The sequence below is a fragment of the Sphaerodactylus townsendi genome, linkage group LG13 (assembly GCF_021028975.2).
Source record: "Sphaerodactylus townsendi isolate TG3544 linkage group LG13, MPM_Stown_v2.3, whole genome shotgun sequence".
NCBI lineage: Eukaryota > Metazoa > Chordata > Lepidosauria > Squamata > Sphaerodactylidae > Sphaerodactylus > Sphaerodactylus townsendi.
Genome location: NC_059437.1, coordinates 31,294,383 through 31,313,743, shown reverse-complemented (window position 1 = coordinate 31,313,743; position 19,361 = coordinate 31,294,383). Strand labels below are relative to the sequence as shown.

The 19,361-nt window shown below is 42.1% G+C and overlaps 1 protein-coding gene across 6 annotated transcripts in view; it reads right to left on the bottom strand.

Annotated features, from left to right (window-relative positions):
- LRCH2 (leucine rich repeats and calponin homology domain containing 2) overlaps window positions 1-17,226 on the bottom strand; it is a 46,120-nt gene extending 28,894 nt beyond the window's left edge. For all 6 annotated transcript variants that reach the window (XM_048514295.1, XM_048514297.1, XM_048514298.1 and 3 more), the window contains exons 1-2: window positions 16,732-17,226; window positions 1,321-1,465 (exon numbers count right to left, since the gene is read on the bottom strand). In XM_048514295.1, coding sequence (XP_048370252.1) covers window positions 1,321-1,465; window positions 16,732-17,161 — 575 coding nt within the window. In that variant the 5' untranslated portion in view covers window positions 17,162-17,226. The remainder of the gene's footprint in view (window positions 1-1,320; window positions 1,466-16,731) is intronic.
- Window positions 17,227-19,361: the final 2,135 nt, after the last annotated feature.

The following is a 19,361-nucleotide window of genomic DNA, read 5'->3' as shown; positions in this document are numbered from 1 at the left end:
AATATCTTTGTGGAAAAACACAGCTTAGATGCTCCTTCCTTTATGAACTTAGAAAACTCCTCCAAATCATGCTGTGGTCTGTAATTCAATATTGCCCACCTATTTTGAATAGAGTCTGAGGATGATGTGTATCAGTGAGCCTCACACTGGGACCAATATAGCAGTTTTAATTCAAGTTCAAGAAGTTCCATTTGGAGCCAACAATTAAAGTATTCGCAAGTATTTTCAAGATACCCAAGTAACACCACCACTAAGAAAAATGAGATACTGAAGTTAGCTGAAGGACTCCAAAACACTCATGAAATGCATCCCATTCACACACTTTTTTGGCTACTCCTTACTAAGAACTGCCTGCTTAGATGCAGGAGCTTCTTTTGCTCCATTATACACACGTTGTTCAACTTCCACAGAACCAGATACAATCCACTGACTTATCAAATATTTTGAATCCCAATAAGACACCAGATACAGGAACCTTATTTCCACTTTTTTTTCCATTTAAGAGTTAAAGTATCCAGCATCCAAGACTAGATCACAGCTAAATTAACATGAAGGTAAATCACATAGCACTTAAATATGCTACTGGACTCTAATGTTGCTCTCCTGCACAAGGAGAGTTTCTCTGACAAACAGTCAAAGAAAAAAGCATAGCTGACCAGACAATTATAGAGAATCAATTAGCTTTCAACACTTTACAAAAACTGGCTACTGAAACACATACTAAAGAACAGGTAGGAGTGTCTTACAGCTGCTTCACACAGGACGGGTTTTTCTACATATCTATATCTCAGAAACAGCAGGAAAAAAAATAACCACTACTGCATATCATAATCCAAGACCAATTTGCCAGTTGTGCATGTACTCAAAGTATTGATTACATTTGCTTGTAGCAAAAGACTTTTCATATACAACACTCACTTCTTACACCCACGTAAGAAAAGTATCATGTGCACATTTGCTTAACGGAGTACACTGAAAGTACCACACACACATATACACCAACATTCTTCAGAAAAGGTAATGTTCCAGTACTGCAGTCAGTCCAGCCACTATTCATAAACATGCAAGATCAGCAAAGCTCTTTCAGCATTAGTTAATTCCCAAATGCTGAAACTGAACAAACTTTTGCCTTCACATGCCAATCATCATAATCTGAAACAGGAATACCAGGAATAAAATTAGACACTGGCAACATCTGATTTACAGACTGGAAAACAGTCCTCTAGGCAACTCCTTCACATAGAAAGCCAAGGATAACTGAAGCCCTGATGAGCTGGAATGTCTAACAATTAGTTTAGATGGCTGGAAAAGATTACTGACCTGATATTCAGATATGTTAGCATCTGCAGATTTTTAATTGCTTCAGGGACTGATTTGATGCAATTGTGATACAAGTTCAACGTCTCAAGCGGTGCAAACTGCCACACATCAGGAGGAATTTCAGCAAATCTGTTCTTGGAAAGGTCTAAAAGGGGAGTAAAACTCCTAAAGGTTAGCATTCTACTAAAGTGAAAAGATGTACAAGAAGTGAGCTACTACCCTTACAATGTGACCAAAGCTTTAGTGTAATTGTTCACAAATTTGTTGTTATACAGTAAACTGATGCTAAATCAAACACGTAGCACTGAGGATGGGTGGGAATGTGATTTCTATGTCCATTCCCAAAGGAAGTATATGTGTAGTTTCATTTCTTCACCTTCACTCACTATTACCTATTACTCTCCTTCACTGCAGTCCACTTAATTACCCCAGCCTCTTCCTTTCGTCTGCCAAGGTTAAAACCTAGGACCAAACTAGACATGACAGCACCCTCATGGCCACCACGAAGATACAGCTGCCATTTTAAAGTCATTTCAAAATGACATGAGGACCTAATCCTGATTGGACCCACAGGGCAGCAAGCTGAGGCACTCCACCCCCACCTTATCGAGTACTAAAATAGCTGCACCCCCCTCCCCCACTGTAGTTGTTTCAGCACCTGAAAAAGCAACCAAACGAACAAGAGTGCTGTGCACATTGAACCAGTGGAATCAGGACTTTGGGAATCACTACAAGTGGCCCGAGGATACTTTGTGGCAGCTTGAGGGGCACGCTCCTGTGGTGGGCCCTCAGATGGCAAACTGCTTGGGACTTAAACTTTAAGCTAGTTCTTTGTCTTTTAGCAATGCAGTCTTAAAAGCAGGTTACTCTCTTCAAAGCCAACTAACTTCAATGGATAACACTAGTGAGGACTGCACTGTATCAGATATAGTACTGCAGATATAGTACTAGCAGATATTCTGCTAGAACTGCTGGGCTCAAATATATCTGACACACGTATCAATGATGAAAGAAAGGTATTGTGGTCGCTTAAAAAGAATAGACCCACATTAGAATCCCATACAGAGTTACCACAGCCCAAGCTCTTGGAAATCAATGGGCTAAGACTGGAGAAGCCCTCCATAAGATTGCACCATTCTCACACTATAATCTTTCATCAGAATCTTCTGTCAAATGCAGACACCAGTGAAGTTTGGCTATAAAATGCCCAGCTTAGGTGTCAAACTCGTGGCCCTCCAGATGTTATGGACTACAGTTCCCATCATCCACTGCCAGCATCATGCTGGCAGGAGATGATGGGAAGTGTAGTCCATGACATCTGGAGAGCCACAAGTTTGACCCTTGACTCTATGGAGATAAAATCAGCTATCTGCAGCCTTACAAAAAAATTTCTGCAAAGCAATTTGTAAATATTTTTCCATCAAGTCCTCTGAGTAATAAACCCTTTCAATCAAGAAGAAAATCAGCTACAGCATCTGCCATCATTAACACTAAATTTTAGATAAATAAGAAACATTACATCTTTGGTTCCATCTTTTTGTGGTTTCCATCACATGGACAAAAGTGAACAAAAGCAAACCCCAAAGGCTGATTAACACTTCCCAAGGCTACAGCGTTTCCTTCCAGACGGCAGAATATTGCTATTACTTCATCCTACTAGAAAAAAAGGAAGCTGAACAGAAAAAACAGTACTTCTCTGTCTTGCATACTAAAAAGAAATTGCCCTGCTTAGAAAGACCATCTGCAAGAGGCCATATCATGGAACAGGAAACATGGTATAATAATCTGCTACTTGCTGCAAAAACCACTACTGAGGCATTAAGGAGAAATACTGGCGAATCTGTAAACACAGCCCTTATGATACCAGAAAAGCAACTTCAACACAGAAAAAAAATAAAAATACATGAAAGATCCCAGTGTAGAATTTCTGCACTACGGTTACAACTAAACAAAGACCCTTGGGCTTGTTCATTATTCCATTTGGGGGGGGGGGGGGAGATATAGCATTATAGCAATTTTTTTTTCAATTCAGACTCTCTCGTGTTGGTGGCATTTAATTTCAGAAGATGAAACATAGGACATGACTAACAGACATACAACATCCATGATCAGTTCATCCTATGACTTTAATTTTTAATTGAAAAAGCCAAGGGAGGGAACCACAATTTAGATCAGGATCATGGCACTGAGGAAGGGGGAGAGGAGAGTAATACTTTGTTCCTTCCTGTTTTCTAGTTCAGGGAGACCAATTTCTAACCAGGGGGGAAAAATAGATCAACTTGCCATGGATCCAGGTCAAGTGAACCCCCTGAATTGCTTTTAAATTAAAAAAGGAGGAGTTTGGACAGTTAATCACAAATATCCCAGGTCTCTTCTAGATATAGCCTCAAGCATTCTCAAGATGCTTGGAAGCCAAACCACAACAATAAGCAGCAGATATAATGTACAAAAATTAGGAAAGGTCTAAGAGAAGGCTGGATGGTTAACAAGCTACTAAAGACAAGAAGACCTTTTAAAAAGTGGATGTCCTGGCAACACAAAGAATTGACAATAAGAATGTTAAACCATTTCATTCAGAAGGAGTAAACCAGCCAGACTGCTGAATAACCAAGGAACACGTCAGCAATCTTTACTGAGGAAAATACTGGATAGTTACCGATGTTTGAGCCAATGTATTTGGGAGCGGTATCTGAAGAGATAAATCAGAGGTAACAAGAAACAGTATTCTCAAGCTGACAAAGTAACAAGTCTACATATCTAGAGAGTGAACACCCAAGGGAGCATCAGATATTCAAATATGAAATGACTGACCTTGCAATAATTATGTCACTTGTGCCTAAGACTAGTTTCCTTTCAGGAAGAGGAGAAGGTGCCTGACCTGGCTGTGATATTCAAAAAGGAAGCCAGGAATTTGCAGACCCAGCAGGACTAGGGGAAATTGTCGGAAACATCATTAAGCCCAGACTTACTGAATCAGTACAACTTGCAGAGGAACACCCAGTACAACTTGTACAAAGGCAAATCTATCCGTACCAACCCTTTGGAGTATTTAAAAGTTAATAATGCTGGAATAAGAGGACACATTATCTGGTGGATCAGTAGACTAAAGAATTTTCAGATCAGCCACCTCACATTTGAGTCCACTGAGAACTTGCAGGCGTACAACATCAGGACATAAGAGTGTTACTGGTATTTAATTTTCCCAGCAGGTCTAGAATGTCATCATCTCACCTCAGTTTGGGGAGTAACACCAGCAACTAAGTCATATTATGCCATAGAGAGATATTTACAAGATATTTTATAGGTTATATGGAAACAATGATGAGATCATAATAATCAAGCTACACTGCAAGAAGCTTCAATCCAATTTTCTACACTAAATGTTGAGCCTTTTGACAGAACATTAAGATTAACCCAATGACATGAGAGAGAGCCAGTGTGGTGCAGCGGTTAAGCTGTCAGATTAGGATCTGGGAAACCAGGTTCAAATCTCACTCTGCCATGGAAACTTGTTGGGTGACCTTGGGCCAGTCACATATTTTCAGCCGTAACCCTGGCAAGTATTTGGATGGGAGACCTTCAAGGAATACCAGGGTCATGAATGATGTGCAGACAAGCAATAGCAAACCACCTCTGAGTGTCTCTTGCCTTGAAAACTCTGGGGATTACTTGAGTAAACTGTGACAGACAGGAAAAAAAGATATGCAAGGCTCATACAAAGCCTGTTGGCTTAACTTTCCTTTGGATCCCTAGGTGCAATGCTGCACACTACTAAAGTTTCTCTTGTCTATAAGAAATCAAATGCAAGGTTCCTGAAGAACATTCTAAAGAGAGGCAGGAATACTCACACCATCTGCTTTGTATGATATTAAAATGTGGCACATGGATTGTAGAAGCACAAAATTAAATAAGTCTTTCTTTTCCCCTTAGTCCCAAAATCTCCTGTAGTTATGAAACCCTCAGGAACAGAAGATCCACTGCAATTTAGGCATAAATGGAACTTTTCATCCACTTGAGGAAAAACATAATTTGGCCTTCCTCCTACAATCCAGACTCCATGGCTGAAAATACTGCATCAAAATCCCTGCAACGTCTCCTGAAGGTCAAAGTACTCGTATATCACTAATTATACATTAGTAATTATAAGGCCAATGCTGAAGCTTGTGTGTACCTGAACAGCCTTTGGTGACCCTGTGTAGGTATGGGAGCGCTGGCCCTAGTTTGTGAATTTGTTCAAAAACAACAATCCAGGAAACAGCACTTTCATCTACCTACATCTTTTTTCATCATCATATATCCTGAATATACACACCAAATAGCACATGTACAGCTGACACTCATGCGCTGCAACCTCTGAGTTTACAATATAAAGTACTGAAGCTTTACAGGGCAGAATAATTGCTGTACACCATGGGAAGAGTTCTTTGGATGCAAAGGGACTGGAATTTTCTGGCATATGCAAAATAGGAATTATGACAAAGATACTCCCTCAAATCTTGAATCATATTAGGTTCAGTGGCTTCTCATTCAAGCTGCCAAGTTCAAGCTTTTATTCCTTTGCATGTTGCCTAAGCTACAAATCACCAGGATTAGATTCAGAAACCCATTTAAGCTTAATGTGCAAGAAATGAAAAGCAGCAAGACATTATCTAGTATAACTAGATTTAAGTACCGGTATGTGCTAAACAGTTACAGGCAAAGAAAGCCTGCTGCCTTCAATGGTGGAGTTAAAAGTCTGCAATAAAAAACTTGCAGTCTTTGTTCCAAATGAGTAACATTAAATAAATATCAACATAGGTTTCTAACTTAGGCAAAAAGATGAATCTAAACTACTATTCGCTATAAAACAGTGGCTCACGGTTAAGCAGGAGGACAGCTGCAACTTGTCCTCTGAGTAAATAATGTTATCATCAGATAATATTTCCAATAAAAGAACACAGGGAAGGAGGAAAACCCAAGTTTTCCTCATCTCTCTGAAATAAAGATTTTAGCTGGTTAACATTCTGGCAGACATCTACTGAGATGTAATTAATGTGAGATCTGTAAATAACACTCTGTATGAGCCTTGTTGCAAATTGTAGATTCAGTTCTTGACAGGCAGTTTAAAAGATAAGGAATTGGGATAGAAATGAGGAAAATGTGTATGTCAGGAGCACCGAGAAACAAAACAGAGACTAGTAATGAAGTTTTTTTCTGACTAGGCAAGATGATGTGACCAAGTGGAGATATTGATGAGACCAAGGAGAAGAAAACAGAACAGGGCAGGAGCTTTGGAAAAGATCGAAACAGGAAGGGTTATGGATTTGTAAGTAAGGATTTGTGAAGTGAAACAGTTAGGAAAAGAAAATGTTACTAAAAAGATTAGGAATGGTTAGATTTATTGTTGTGTCTTTTGTCAATGTGTCTCCAACTGATACATATTTTTCCAGTTCTGGACGGTAGCTTGAGATAAGTGACTGAATATTCTGAACAGGGATTCTCAAAATAAAGCTTAATCGGTATGTCTCAACTGTTCTTTATCTAAGGTTAGTGGTAGGTTTCTCCTACAACTAGCAGAGCTGTAAAACTTCCAGAAATTTCAAAGTCATGGGGAGGGAGGGGATGGTTCTTTCCATTTTTGGGCAAAAATTAAAACATATGCAGTTCTTACCTTCCTATGAATCTAAGCTTGTTTCACCAATTTAACATCATAAAATGAATCATTTACAACTTAGCATGCAGAATGGTACTATTTGACATTTATGGAATTCAAAAGTAGAAATCTTTCTGTAAGAAAAAATGCAGTATTCCCAGTAGTCAAGAGCTGCAATCTGCTATACCCTGTACTACTATAACACATGTATTTTTAATTTTTACCATCTGAAAGGCTGGGAAAAAATAAAAGTTGAAGGTAGAACACAAATTCCATAGTAAACAAGGCTCATACAGAGTCACAATAAGTAGGACAACTGGAATGTTTGGATATTAAGCGAAACATTTTAAATATTAAAAACACTGAACTCCTAAACAGCATGTTATCATTAAGCATATTACAGAATATGTTTCCCACTTAATTTACATTTAAATAAAAATTCTTGAAAATGTTACATATATCTACAACATAATTTTTTTCTAGCGCCACCCAAAATTTTCCAATAAAAACCCTGTGAAAGCAGTTTCATGCTGTACATTTGGAATTAATGAAACACTTGTAAGGCAAGGTTTTTCTCACTCAAAGAGAAAAAATATTTCATAGCATTTTTAAAAGTTTTTCCTGAATTTCATGTCCTTCTCCCCATCCTTAGGCCTTCACATCTCTGCATGCTAGCTGGGTTTGTTTGTTTACAAAAATGGGGGTTTAAAAGAGTGAGGATTCAGGGTGATCCTGGTGGCAGCAGACATTTTTGGTACTTCAAGGGAGGAAGGAAAACAGACTGTACCTCAGGGTCAAGAGATCTGAGAAGGTACAGATCTGTGACATAAAGGGACATAAAGAAATGGGATATAAAAATAAGAGTGTGAGGTCAGGTCATAAAAGCCACCTTCTAAGTTTCAAATCTGCAAACCACCAAACTATCAAGACAGGTGAATTTTTCAGGATGCTAAACAAAGTGCATTGTTTACTTTAGCAAAGGTTAACACTAATTATCATTAAGAATGTCTTTGAAGTATTTCTTTAACAATCTGGAATATAAAATATTCTTCATTGCTTTCAAGCCAGAGTGAGTATGGGTTCAAATCCTACTAGCATTGAAGAAAAATCAGGCTAAAGACCTAACTACTGCCCTTAAGCTGATTAACAGTGCTTCAGTTGTCTGTGGTTTTATAAAGCAGAGTGAAGAGATATCTTTCTGGAAAGAGCTGTGGCTTTGCATGAAGCAAGTAATTAATTAATTCCCTTACCTATTCTAGCATTAAAATTATCCAATATAAGTACTGGGATATTAGGGAAGTTCACTTCCAAATTAGATCGTCCCCAAGTTGACTCCAGTAGTTACCAAGTTCCAAGTCTATGTCAGTAGATGGTAAATAAACATTGACAATTAATAATGGTTTAGGGTACAAATTTATGAGTAAAGTTACAAATGAATTACGGTACATGGATCAAGATATCTCATTATGGGATGTAGTTTTTCACATGCAGCAAGTCCCAGGCCCAATCCCTGACCATTCCTGCTAAGATTATCTCTGGTATCAAGTGCTGGAATAGACCAGTTCATCGGAGCAAACAATATACAGCTAAATGGTCCAATGGTCTGATTCTGCATAAGACAATTTCATATGTTCAAGCTTGTTTTTCAATACATCTGGCACATCTGTGCAGCACGCAAGGTGGACTTACATCACCACAAATTATTCCACAAACTTTGAAGTTCCTCAGCTCTCTTTTTCAGATTTGATATCAAACACATAAGGAGAGGGGTATCAAAGTCATCCTCTCTGTAAACTACAGCGGCCTTCAGACAGTGAGGAAGTTTAATGTGGACTCATCTGGGACACCGAAAAAATGGCAAAGTCTACCTTGAACATTATAAAAGTCGAAGTAATTTTGATTCCTCTCTAGTGCCAACTAAAGCATATGGGTCCTATACAAGGCAGAGAAAAGTCATGAAGATAACCAGGAAGACTGGGGTACTGAAACACTTGCAGCCTAATTTGTGTCATGTGACTTGCCAGTTCTTCTCAGATGTATAACATTATGCTGGTACGATCTGGACAAGATGCCAAACAGCAGAATCAGGTACAAACAAAACATTACCAAAATGGCCAATGCTGTCATTGTCTGATGTCTCCCTATTAAGCCCTTTAAAAAAATAAGGAAAAGACAAGACTACAGCACATAGTTGCTTACCTGAAGCCTATTTGTTCACCCTTCCAAAGAGAGAAGTTTTAGCAATTAGCCCAATGCATCTCTTTGCTTAGTTCAGTACACAAGTCGTATTCAAAACTAGACAAAAGACTAATAGTGCCCAACAAGGGATGAGACATATGCCATCAAAGTAAATTGCCTGTCATTTCCTGAACAAGACATTTTAATTGTAAACAATTATAACTCTCTGGGTTCTAAACAACCAATAGTTAGCTTGTTATAAGGTTCAGGAGTTTTGATGCAGAAAAAGTATAAAAGCTGTGGAAGGGGCACAAACAGCTAAATCAGTGCGCTTTGTGCATGGTGTATATAGTGTTCTCATAACTGTATGAATTATGTGCATATATGAAGAGACAAGACAGCTAATTAAGGCCATTTACCTCTTGTTCTCTATTACGTGTCTTCTGCAGGGGGGAATTAAATATGAAAATCACAGATATTATAGAAAACAATTTTCTAAATGTACACTTTGTATTAATCTTGTACCATCCCACTCTTAGAGAATGAGAAGGACTCACCTCTGAAGTCTCCATCAATTTCTTCCTTCTTCTGGCTTATCTGCTCTGAACCAGAACAGCGGGAAGAATGATCCATTATAGACGCTTATACTCAATCAGAAGACACAGTAGCTGGTTTGCAACATCTGTCATTTTCACAGTATTCAACTGGAGTGTCAGAGGATAATATTAATTCATTTCTGCAGAAGGAAATGTATCTTTTGTTGCTAAGGAATACAGCTTATGTTTCTACATAATCATGTGGAAGGGGTTGGGGAACTACCATGCCTCTACCATGTCAGTAAAGCAACTAATCTGCGGAAAAGTGAGGTCAGGCTCATCCTTTTTCTTTGTCTGGTAAAGCATCCTCCTGTTAATCTTTCATCTATTCTATGTAATACACCTTGAGTCCCAGTAAGAAAGGTGGACAACTATAAATAATGCTGTGAAGAAACAGCTTCTTCCCCCTAGAGGTTTGAAGGGAACGTTTAAGCATTTTTCCCTCTGGGCAGGAGGCTCCCAGCCTTGCCCAGCCACTTTTTAGAAATGTTAATACAGTTGGCAAGAGACAATGGGATGGGTTGAGTTCCCCTCCACCCAGCAGGTATCAGAAATTTGGAGACTCCAAAAGGATAGAGAGGACTCAGGAAGAGACTCCAGGAAAAGGTGGAGAAAGAATTCCTGAGATCAAGGAGGAAGCATCTCTTCTGACTCTGACCATCAAAGGGGACAGAGCTCTTGCTGGAGGTCTGGGGGAGACAGCCATCTTGGCTGGCACAATCTTCCAGGTAAAAGAACTCTGTGAAATCTGCAATATTCTAAGCTTAAGAGCCTACCCTGTGATACCATCTGATTGGGCATATATAGACCAAGGGACAGGTGAACTGTGTTTATCTCTCATATCTCTTTAAACCTTGCTCAGTCTGGTGCTGTAGCAAAAGCATGATTGTAAATTGTAAACATTTTTTAAAAATACTTTTTAATGCTGGATGCTGGTAGCAGTTCTCTGTACCTCACAGATCTCCACCATCTTGGACACACTATTTTAGGAGGGGGGGAGGCTGGCTGTTGGCAAGCAACTATTCCTTCGGGTGCGCACCAGGCGGTAAATCGTCCCCGTAGTCCCTGGATTGGGGAAGCAGGAGACGAAGCAGCAAGGCCTCAGAGTTGGAATGGAAGCTGGGGGTCCTGACTTTCCTGGTGGGAAATCCCTATGAAGGTCAGGTAGTGGCAGCAGTTACCCAAGAGAGAGAGAGAAGCCCTTCCAGAAGACATCGGGAACCCCTGAGAGTCAACGGAGTGAAATAAAGCCTGCACCTCAAAGCAGGCCTGTTCCGCCACAAATGTAAATAAAGAACATAACATCTAAGTCTGGTTATAGTCAATGGTAGAGGGCCCATATAATTAAACAAATTAATTACCAAGAAATAATTACAAGTATATTTGAAGTCATTTCCCCAATGCTCATTCTCTGGAGTTCGCATCCAAAATATTGCAATATGATCTCTGGGTATCCAACATACCATCTGGGTTGCTCCAGATCGGTCATGGTGGGCTCCTCTGTACTTTGACTTTATACTGCTCTAAGAGCCAAACAACATGCTCCACACTACTACCTTTTTCCCCTTGCAAAAAAAAAAATACTTCCAGGGGCCTTTGTAATAGGATACTGGCCATCTACAGAAATCTGTTTGGTTTTGGTGGATTTGAAGCATTGTCTCCTTGCCGCTGACTCACAGAATCTGCACAGAACTGCACAGAAAATGCTTGTACGAACTGATGTTCTTTTAATCCAGTACAAAGAAGCATGATGACCAGCACATTCAAAGCACCATACACAAGCTGATATACAGGCACAGACACAAAGGTTTGATGTGAAATTATACTTGAAGGCCTTGAAGGGTCGGTGATGGATGCACAGTCCGTGAACTGAAGGCCTAACCTCAAAACTTAAAGCAACATGACATACCCGATCATGAGCTGCAGGGAGTCTCCTTAAAAGGCAAAGGCACCAGGAAAGAAGCAGCCTAGGATGTCTGTCCTAGCAATTCTTCTCTAATAAGTACTGCATTAATATCTCAACCAAAAAGGAAAAGTATGTTTTGGCTTTAGGGAAGGACTAGGGAGCAGGGCAGTGAAACAACATTTCCAACCCTTCCATTTTACTAGTTCGGAGCAAATGCAAATAAATCATGTCTCCAAGAGACATTTGCCTTAATTGTCCATAAAGAGGAAGTACAGTTAGAAGTCAGCTACAAGTCTGGCTAAATGCAGAACTGATTTCCATAAAATATAAAGTTCCATAAAGTAGAACAAAATGTCTTGGTGGGTTTGCTAGCCTGGATATGAAAAAAATAAGTAGAATGAACAAAGTGGAAAGTTAACTATGACAAACATTTCTACGCAAAACCACCTCTAAAATGTTAAATTACGGAAGCCAATTTGAAGCTTCTGATGTGTCAATAATACATTAATCTAAAATGTGAAACCAGATTTCCCTTATATTTTCTATAAAGACCAACAGAGCCACAACGCAAAAATTTTACAAGGGGGAGACAAGAAGACATACACCCTAAGAAAGACAAATACTGTAAACCCCAAAGGTTGAACAAAGTAGAAGAAACTGCTTCTGGGTTAAAACATGTTCTGGAGGGGCATCTCTGGAAGTATCTCACAATCAGGACCAAACATACCCCGAGGTGTGGCAGCAGCTACCCACCCATCCACCCACCCACCGCTTCTCTTGCTGTCCATCTGCTTGTTGTGAGCCCTCCAACCACTCACATTTCAGTCTGCACATGCTGCCGGGACAACTGGGGGGAGAGTTTGCAGAAGATAAACTGAAGCAGTCTCTCAGCTGGACACACTGCCCAGCATAATCAGGGAAGATGGGTGTGTGGTAGCTAGGAAGAGTAGAAAATGAGTGGGTGGCAGAAGGATGCAGAAGTAAGCAGTGAGGGAGAACGGGCACGCAGGTAGGACATGCAAGTGGGGCACAATGGTAGCAGAAGAGAAGACATTCTGTCCAAGACCCATCCAAAACCTGACACTAAACCCTGACCACAATATCCGTGATACACACATGAGGTGGCTTTCTAGGAAAAAGAGGGGGGAAAGATCCTTTCAACACTATTGTTCAGCAAAGGTTTGATTTATCTTTCCTAACTGGGGACATACAGGAAAAACTTTATTCTTAGCCTTACCTTTCCATAGCTGCTTATTTTGTGACTGACTACACCTCTGGCTACACCTAGCAGCCTTTTTGTGATGATATGACTTTTTTTGCCATCACATCTCAGCTGACTTATGGCAACTCCATATGAATTTTCAAAGCAAGGAAATGTTCAGAGGTGGTTTGCTATAGCCTGTCTTTGAATAGCAACCCTGGTATTGGTCTCCTAGCCAAATACTAACCAGTTTAGTTTATGTGATCTGACTAGCCTGGGCTATCCAGGTCAGGCCTGATACCATTGTCCAAAAAAAAGTGCTCAGTGATGCTAGGGACCCTGATTAAGTTATGGAAAAATACTCTAGGCCTCATGAACCCATAAATGATACACAAGACTCTTATGTGAATGGTTTGTACATATTTAGCCTGGCATAGAACACAGGGCCTTGCATTTCTTTAAACAAACAAAAAAACACGACAGTATTGCATTTAAAACACACAAGCTGCACAACTTAAAATTACATTTCACCACTTCCTACCAAAAGCTCTCAAACCACTGGCAACTCAAGCCAGAATTTATTCCCTATTCCTTAAGAACCCACTGTCCTTACATTTTAAAACTTCACTATGAAATTAGGAGTGCTGCAGCCTATTTTTTTCCCAGTAATTCTCAGGAAACCACATCCCATTCCTGTGAAACAAGCAAAAGTACAGAAGAACATGAATTTTCCTGTCTGCATTCTTGTCCACATAATAGGCTGCACATTACATTTTCATGCTCTGCTGAAAGTTTATGCTTCGTCTTAAATAAGGGCATATTCATGTAGTATGGAATGCCTGCAAGAACCCAAGAGAAATATACATGCTATTTGCAAGTCATGGAACAATTAAAAAAGTAGCCACAGTCTGGTGTCCACTGGCCTTCATTCGCATGGATTCCTTTAAAGAATGTGCGAACAGGACAGATGCACATTCATACATTTCACACATTTTAATAGCCGATTTGTTACTCTAAGACTGCTGAAACTCAAAATTAATGCAACCGATACAAACAGAAAGCATACCTGGTTATCCTTTAGGCCCACAAAACATGAATTTCAGGGGTTGAAATTCATGCTTTTACCTGGCTTCAGATGTACTTGAATGTTATCTGTACAGGACCATGAACTCAGGCTTACCTTGCTCACCCAAGATGTCCATAACCTATACATATTATAGTGACTGTTACCTTTTAAATCAATGAACTGCTCCGAAAGTCCCAAGATCACCTATAAACCAAAGACACTGACTATACAGTAGCTTCATTATCATCTGTACTCTTTTCCACCAAAAGATCTAAGCAGAATTGTGAATTAATTAACCACATCTTCCTGAACCTTATTTTTAGTGGAATGCTCCACCCGGGGGGAGGGGGGGTGTTAGTGCATGCCTTGTTCTGTGTCTCCCCTCCCCCACCGTTCGAATGAAAAAATAAAAAAGTTTCCCAAGTCACCTTGCTTCCAACCAGGCGTGCACACGATTACAAACCCAGGCTGCTTAGAAAGCATCAAAGAAACATGGACGGAAGCAGGCATGGGGGTGGAAGGAACCCCTTTGTACGAACAGGGGCTGTGAGCTTTCAAGAAGCAGAACTAGCTCCCATAAGAACTCCAGTCAGGCCTGAAAAGGTAAGCTGAGTCTCCCACTAGGCAGGAAGCAGCTTCTTCCTTCCCAGGGCTCTGGGTGGGGCCTTCCTTCCCCTTCTAGAGACAGAGGAGGGCCTGGAATGGGAGGCCACCCTGCTCATCCTGAGCCCCTCAGCACCACATTGGGCCTGAAGTGCAGACACGCCCCTCCATCCTCATTGTGGCATAACCCTCACACTGTGCCTCCTCACCTTTTCCTCTTCCTGCCACCCACCTGCTTTCCATCCCGGCCTCCACCCAAACTCTAGATTCCCCCTCTTGGGAATCCACTAACCCTAACTCTTCTTAGCCCCGGCACTTACTGTCCATGCAAGGGCCATCTTTGGCCCTATGCAGAGCGCACTTTGAGCCCTGGCACCTCTCTGTGTGCCTAGCCTCACCTGTGCCGCTGATTCTTGGGTGGCGCCCAGGGACACGTGACCCCACATGTCCCTGTAGCCAGTACGCCTCTGCTGACCCCAGTTAGATCTTACAGTGGAAAAGGGGATAAGCGTGCTCATTTAAGTCTCAAATAGGACGTGGATAGGTTAGAAATTCAGTAATTACTTAATGTTGTATTAAAATTGTACCTCGTTCCCAACTAAACCTTTTTGAAGGCTGAAGATGCCCAAACAAGCCCTCAGCAACTATTCCAAAACATTCTCCTTTTCCTCACCTGACCTTTGAACTTATACAGATAAACAGTCTTAAATGCAGTCCAGATCAGAAACTCAGCAGAGACTAAGGGAGCAAATAACTGTCATAGGCAGGCAAAAATACAGCACTCTGGCATTCAGAATGATAACACAATTATCTAGCATCACACACTAAGCCACCCCCTCAGCTTCCAAGTTAATGTAACTGACACTTTTTAAAAAGGGAACACATCAGGCTAGATTAAACATGAGCATCTAAACTCTACTGAACATCTTTTCACACTGTACTTAAAGAAACCCAAGCAGAAGTAATTGAGGATAACCTTAACAGACGCTTATGTGTAAAAATCTTCCTGAAGTTACAGTAAAACAAAGCTTACACACCCCATTAATTTCATATCATTAAAAGCAGTGTTGAAAGACCAGGCTGGGTTATTACATGACAGCACCTGCATAAAACAGCAAAAAGCAAACTATAACCACTGAATGCATGATTTTCACCCTCATCCACTCAGTATGTGATACACTCTCAAAAGCATTTGGGGGGAAGGGATATTATACCTGGATGGATCTACAGTTCTGAACAACAAATCTTCTTTATAATCAAACCAATATTGCATACTATGTTTGAAGCCACACATAAACAGCAGCTGCCCACAATATCCATTTGCTCTCTTCACTGGGCGCAATAGCAATTCACCATCATTCCCTTGGCATGAAATCTCCAATTTCCTTTTGCAGTTGCAACCCACTACCCTAATTATGCCCACTCCCCAACAGAATCTCAACTTAGCCTTACCTCCCAAAGCTTTATGCAGCGATCACACAAAATGTCAACTACACATGCATCCTTCAGCCCAGAATCTATCCCCATCTACCTCAATTCTCACAACACTAGTTCCCCCCACTCAAATCCCACCAGCCCTACAACTGGTACCACCCACCACAAAAGAATCTCAACCCATCCCTCCTAAGCTTGCAGTAACAATCCTATTTCTCACCTTCTGCCAAACAATGAAATACCTCCCAAATCCCATGATGCTGCAATAAAACCACTAACCCACCAGCGCTTCCTCCACCGGGAGCCCCCTTCCCCCTCCCTATTCTGGCCTCCCCACCTCCACAAGCCAAACAAAACCCCGCCCCGCGGCTCAGAAGTGCAGCCCCCCACCCCCACGACATTCCTCCTGCTATATTAAGACTCCACAAAGCCCATTAAACACCGCCTCGCCCCTTTTTTCCTGCACCCCAAGACCACCCACCTCCTGCTTTGCAATGCCGCCGTCTAGGCAGGCATTCTTCTGCCTTCTGGTGCAGCACCGTCAACCATGCAACAGCGACCACCCCGTTCCCCAACGACCCCGCTTCCCCCATAGGGAAGATCTGCGGGGTGTGCGTGCGTGTGTGTTAAGGTCATGAAGGCGCTTGGGGGGCGATGAGCAGAAGAGATGGCGCACCAACCCCTCTGGCTGACATTCGGTTCCCCCATGACATACCCCCCCTTGACACTCTCCATCACGCCCCCTCCTCAGGAGCCCAGGAGGGCCCCGGTCAAGACTATCCCCTCGACGCTCACCGGCCTGCGTGGTGTCGCTGAGGTCGTAGCCGCCGGTGGCGGAGCCGGTGGCGGCGGGGAAGTCGCGCAGCTTCCTCCCGCTGAGGCAGAGGATGCCGGAGCTGCTGGCCTCCTCGAGGGCCTTGTCAAGGCTGCGGCCGGTGTGAGGGGACGACGAGGCGGCGCCGCCCGACGAAGACGCCGCCGCCGAAGAAAGGGGCGGCGAGGCGCCTGCCGCGCCCCAGGCCGGGCCCGTGCCGGGATAAGAGAGCGTCAGGTGAGCCGGCAGGCCCAGGCCGAAGAAGCCCGAACTGGGCTCCGTGGAAGAGGAGGAGGAGGTTGAGGAGGCGGCGCTGGGGGGGACCAGGCCCGGGCCTGGGCCAGGGGCTGGTCCGCCGGGTCCCTCGCCGCCCCCACCGGCCGTGGTGCCTCCGCCTTGCCCGGCCGCCATGGACGCCGCCACAAGGACTCCCCGACTCGCCCGCCACAATAATAATAACAGCAGTAGCCACAGGATGGCCCACCGCGCAGGCGCTGAGCGGAGGGAGGGGAGCCAAAGGAGAGGAGGGCGTGAAGGACGGCTCAGTGCGCCTGCGCGTGCTCGAAGCCCGGGGGGGTGTAACCGAAGGCCGAGCAGCAGTTTGTGCTATTCAGAGCCACAAAAGGGAAAGCTCCGCTTGGAGCTGTGAAGGCGGGGCTGTACGGCTGTTTTGTTTTCCTTTATTTTTGGCACATCGCCTCGCTTGCTGATCTACATTAGTGTGTCCTCATCACTACTGTGATTTAAATAAATGTCAGTATGGTTGCTATTGCTTCATTCTTTTATTTAGAATGTTTTAATAAACAGTATTCTGTTTCTTTAGATTGTTATTATTGTTTTGGTCTAAGTTTTAAATAATAGCAGCAATGCTGCTGCTACTACTAACCTCTTAGGGATTTTGAGGTTATTTAATAAATTAGTATTATTATTATTAGGCCGAGTTAGGCAGAGAACTTACTGCTGCTAATGTAACCTCAGCTTGTGGGTTCTGTGGGGCAGTACTTGGAAGGAATTGCAAAGTACCAAATTTAAACAAAACAGTTTACTTCTCTTTACAAATAACATTAAACATCAACATTTAATATTACAATTCAAGGTCCTGTTCAGGTTGCATTTCAAGTCCTTCTAGTTACAGTCTACTGATACTGCCAAGTCCAATTCTTCTTTGCAAATTGGACGGCTCCTACGAGACTCCAAGACTTGAGTAAGACAGGATCCCGACATGATGAAGGTTTCCAGGAGAACTCTCACCCATTACAACCACAAAAAGAAACCCTGAAACAATAAACTCCAACATTTACAGCATGGCAAGAGCAGGCAACTACCTGCCTGGTGGGACCCAATAATATTGCAGTTTACCTTAACAAGGTGTTAAGGGCTTATAGAAATCAAGGTCGGAGTCTGGTAGTCTTGTCTTCTCCAAAGAGCTCTGCAGCCTTTCTGCTGCTCTGAGTCTCCACCCCCTTACTGGTTCAACCCATTCTGGGCATGGGGGTTACACTAACCCATGCATTATTCCTATATTCATACATCATGGGATGGATAACTGGAGTAAGTTTCTAATTTTCTGTGCAAATGGAGAAAAGGAGGAGTGAGATGTATCCCTAAGCCCAGCAGCAAGCTTGGCAATGTTAATCCTGGCTTAGTGCACTAAAAGGTAGCATAGGAATGCAGCCACAGTTTTGCAATACCTTCCCGAGGTTGCCGCACAAGACAGCACCTGGTGTCTATTCTTGCTCACCTCCACCAATTTTAAATGTATTTGATTATCACTTTGCACTCTTGTTTATTATATGTACCACGCAAATAAGATCAAAAGCCCAATATTTAATTGTCACAGTCAGTGGCCCTTGCATCTTATCACCTTTGGGCTCTGATGTTTCCGACTCTTTTTTTTCTATACCCTTGTGGAAGTATGTACCTATATCTGCCACCTGAGGATATACTCCATTCATCTGATGAAGTGAGTTGTAGCCCACAAAAGCTTATTCTACCATCAATAAGACTTTCAGTGTTCCAAAACTCTTTGTAATATTTATCCGCTTCACAGAGGGAGAAGAGAACTGCCAGAGATATAAAAGAAAAGTGCCTTCAATAAACACAATCAGTGGAGTTGAGTCTGTCACTTGATTTACCAGTGGATGGAAATAATTCAAGCAATAAAATCTTGGGTTCAGCTGTGCCTCTGTAGTCAACTTCCCAATGTACTTGCAAGGCACAATGGGAAATGCCTTTGAAATCCTGATGTGAATGTGAAACGGAGTGAGAAATGACATGTTTGGAGAACTGCTGCTTTCCTCTACTGCTAGGCTGCTGCTTCTGAATATGTCAGCCAGCTGTCTGCCCTTTTCCCCCAGGCACAGATTTGAGCATTTCCTGGGAAAGATTGTTTTAATTGATTTGTGCATTTGCAACCTGGACCTGTAAATTTAATGCACAAGGTGCATCATATATATATATATATGTTAAGGAGCATAGCGAAGATAGAGAAGAAGAAGAGCAGCATACAGCATAGTAAGTATATCTATACCTGGCAGTCCATATCTATACCCTGCGTATCTATATCTGCGATATAGAGCAGCATATGGTTAGATAGTAGCTAGCAGATATG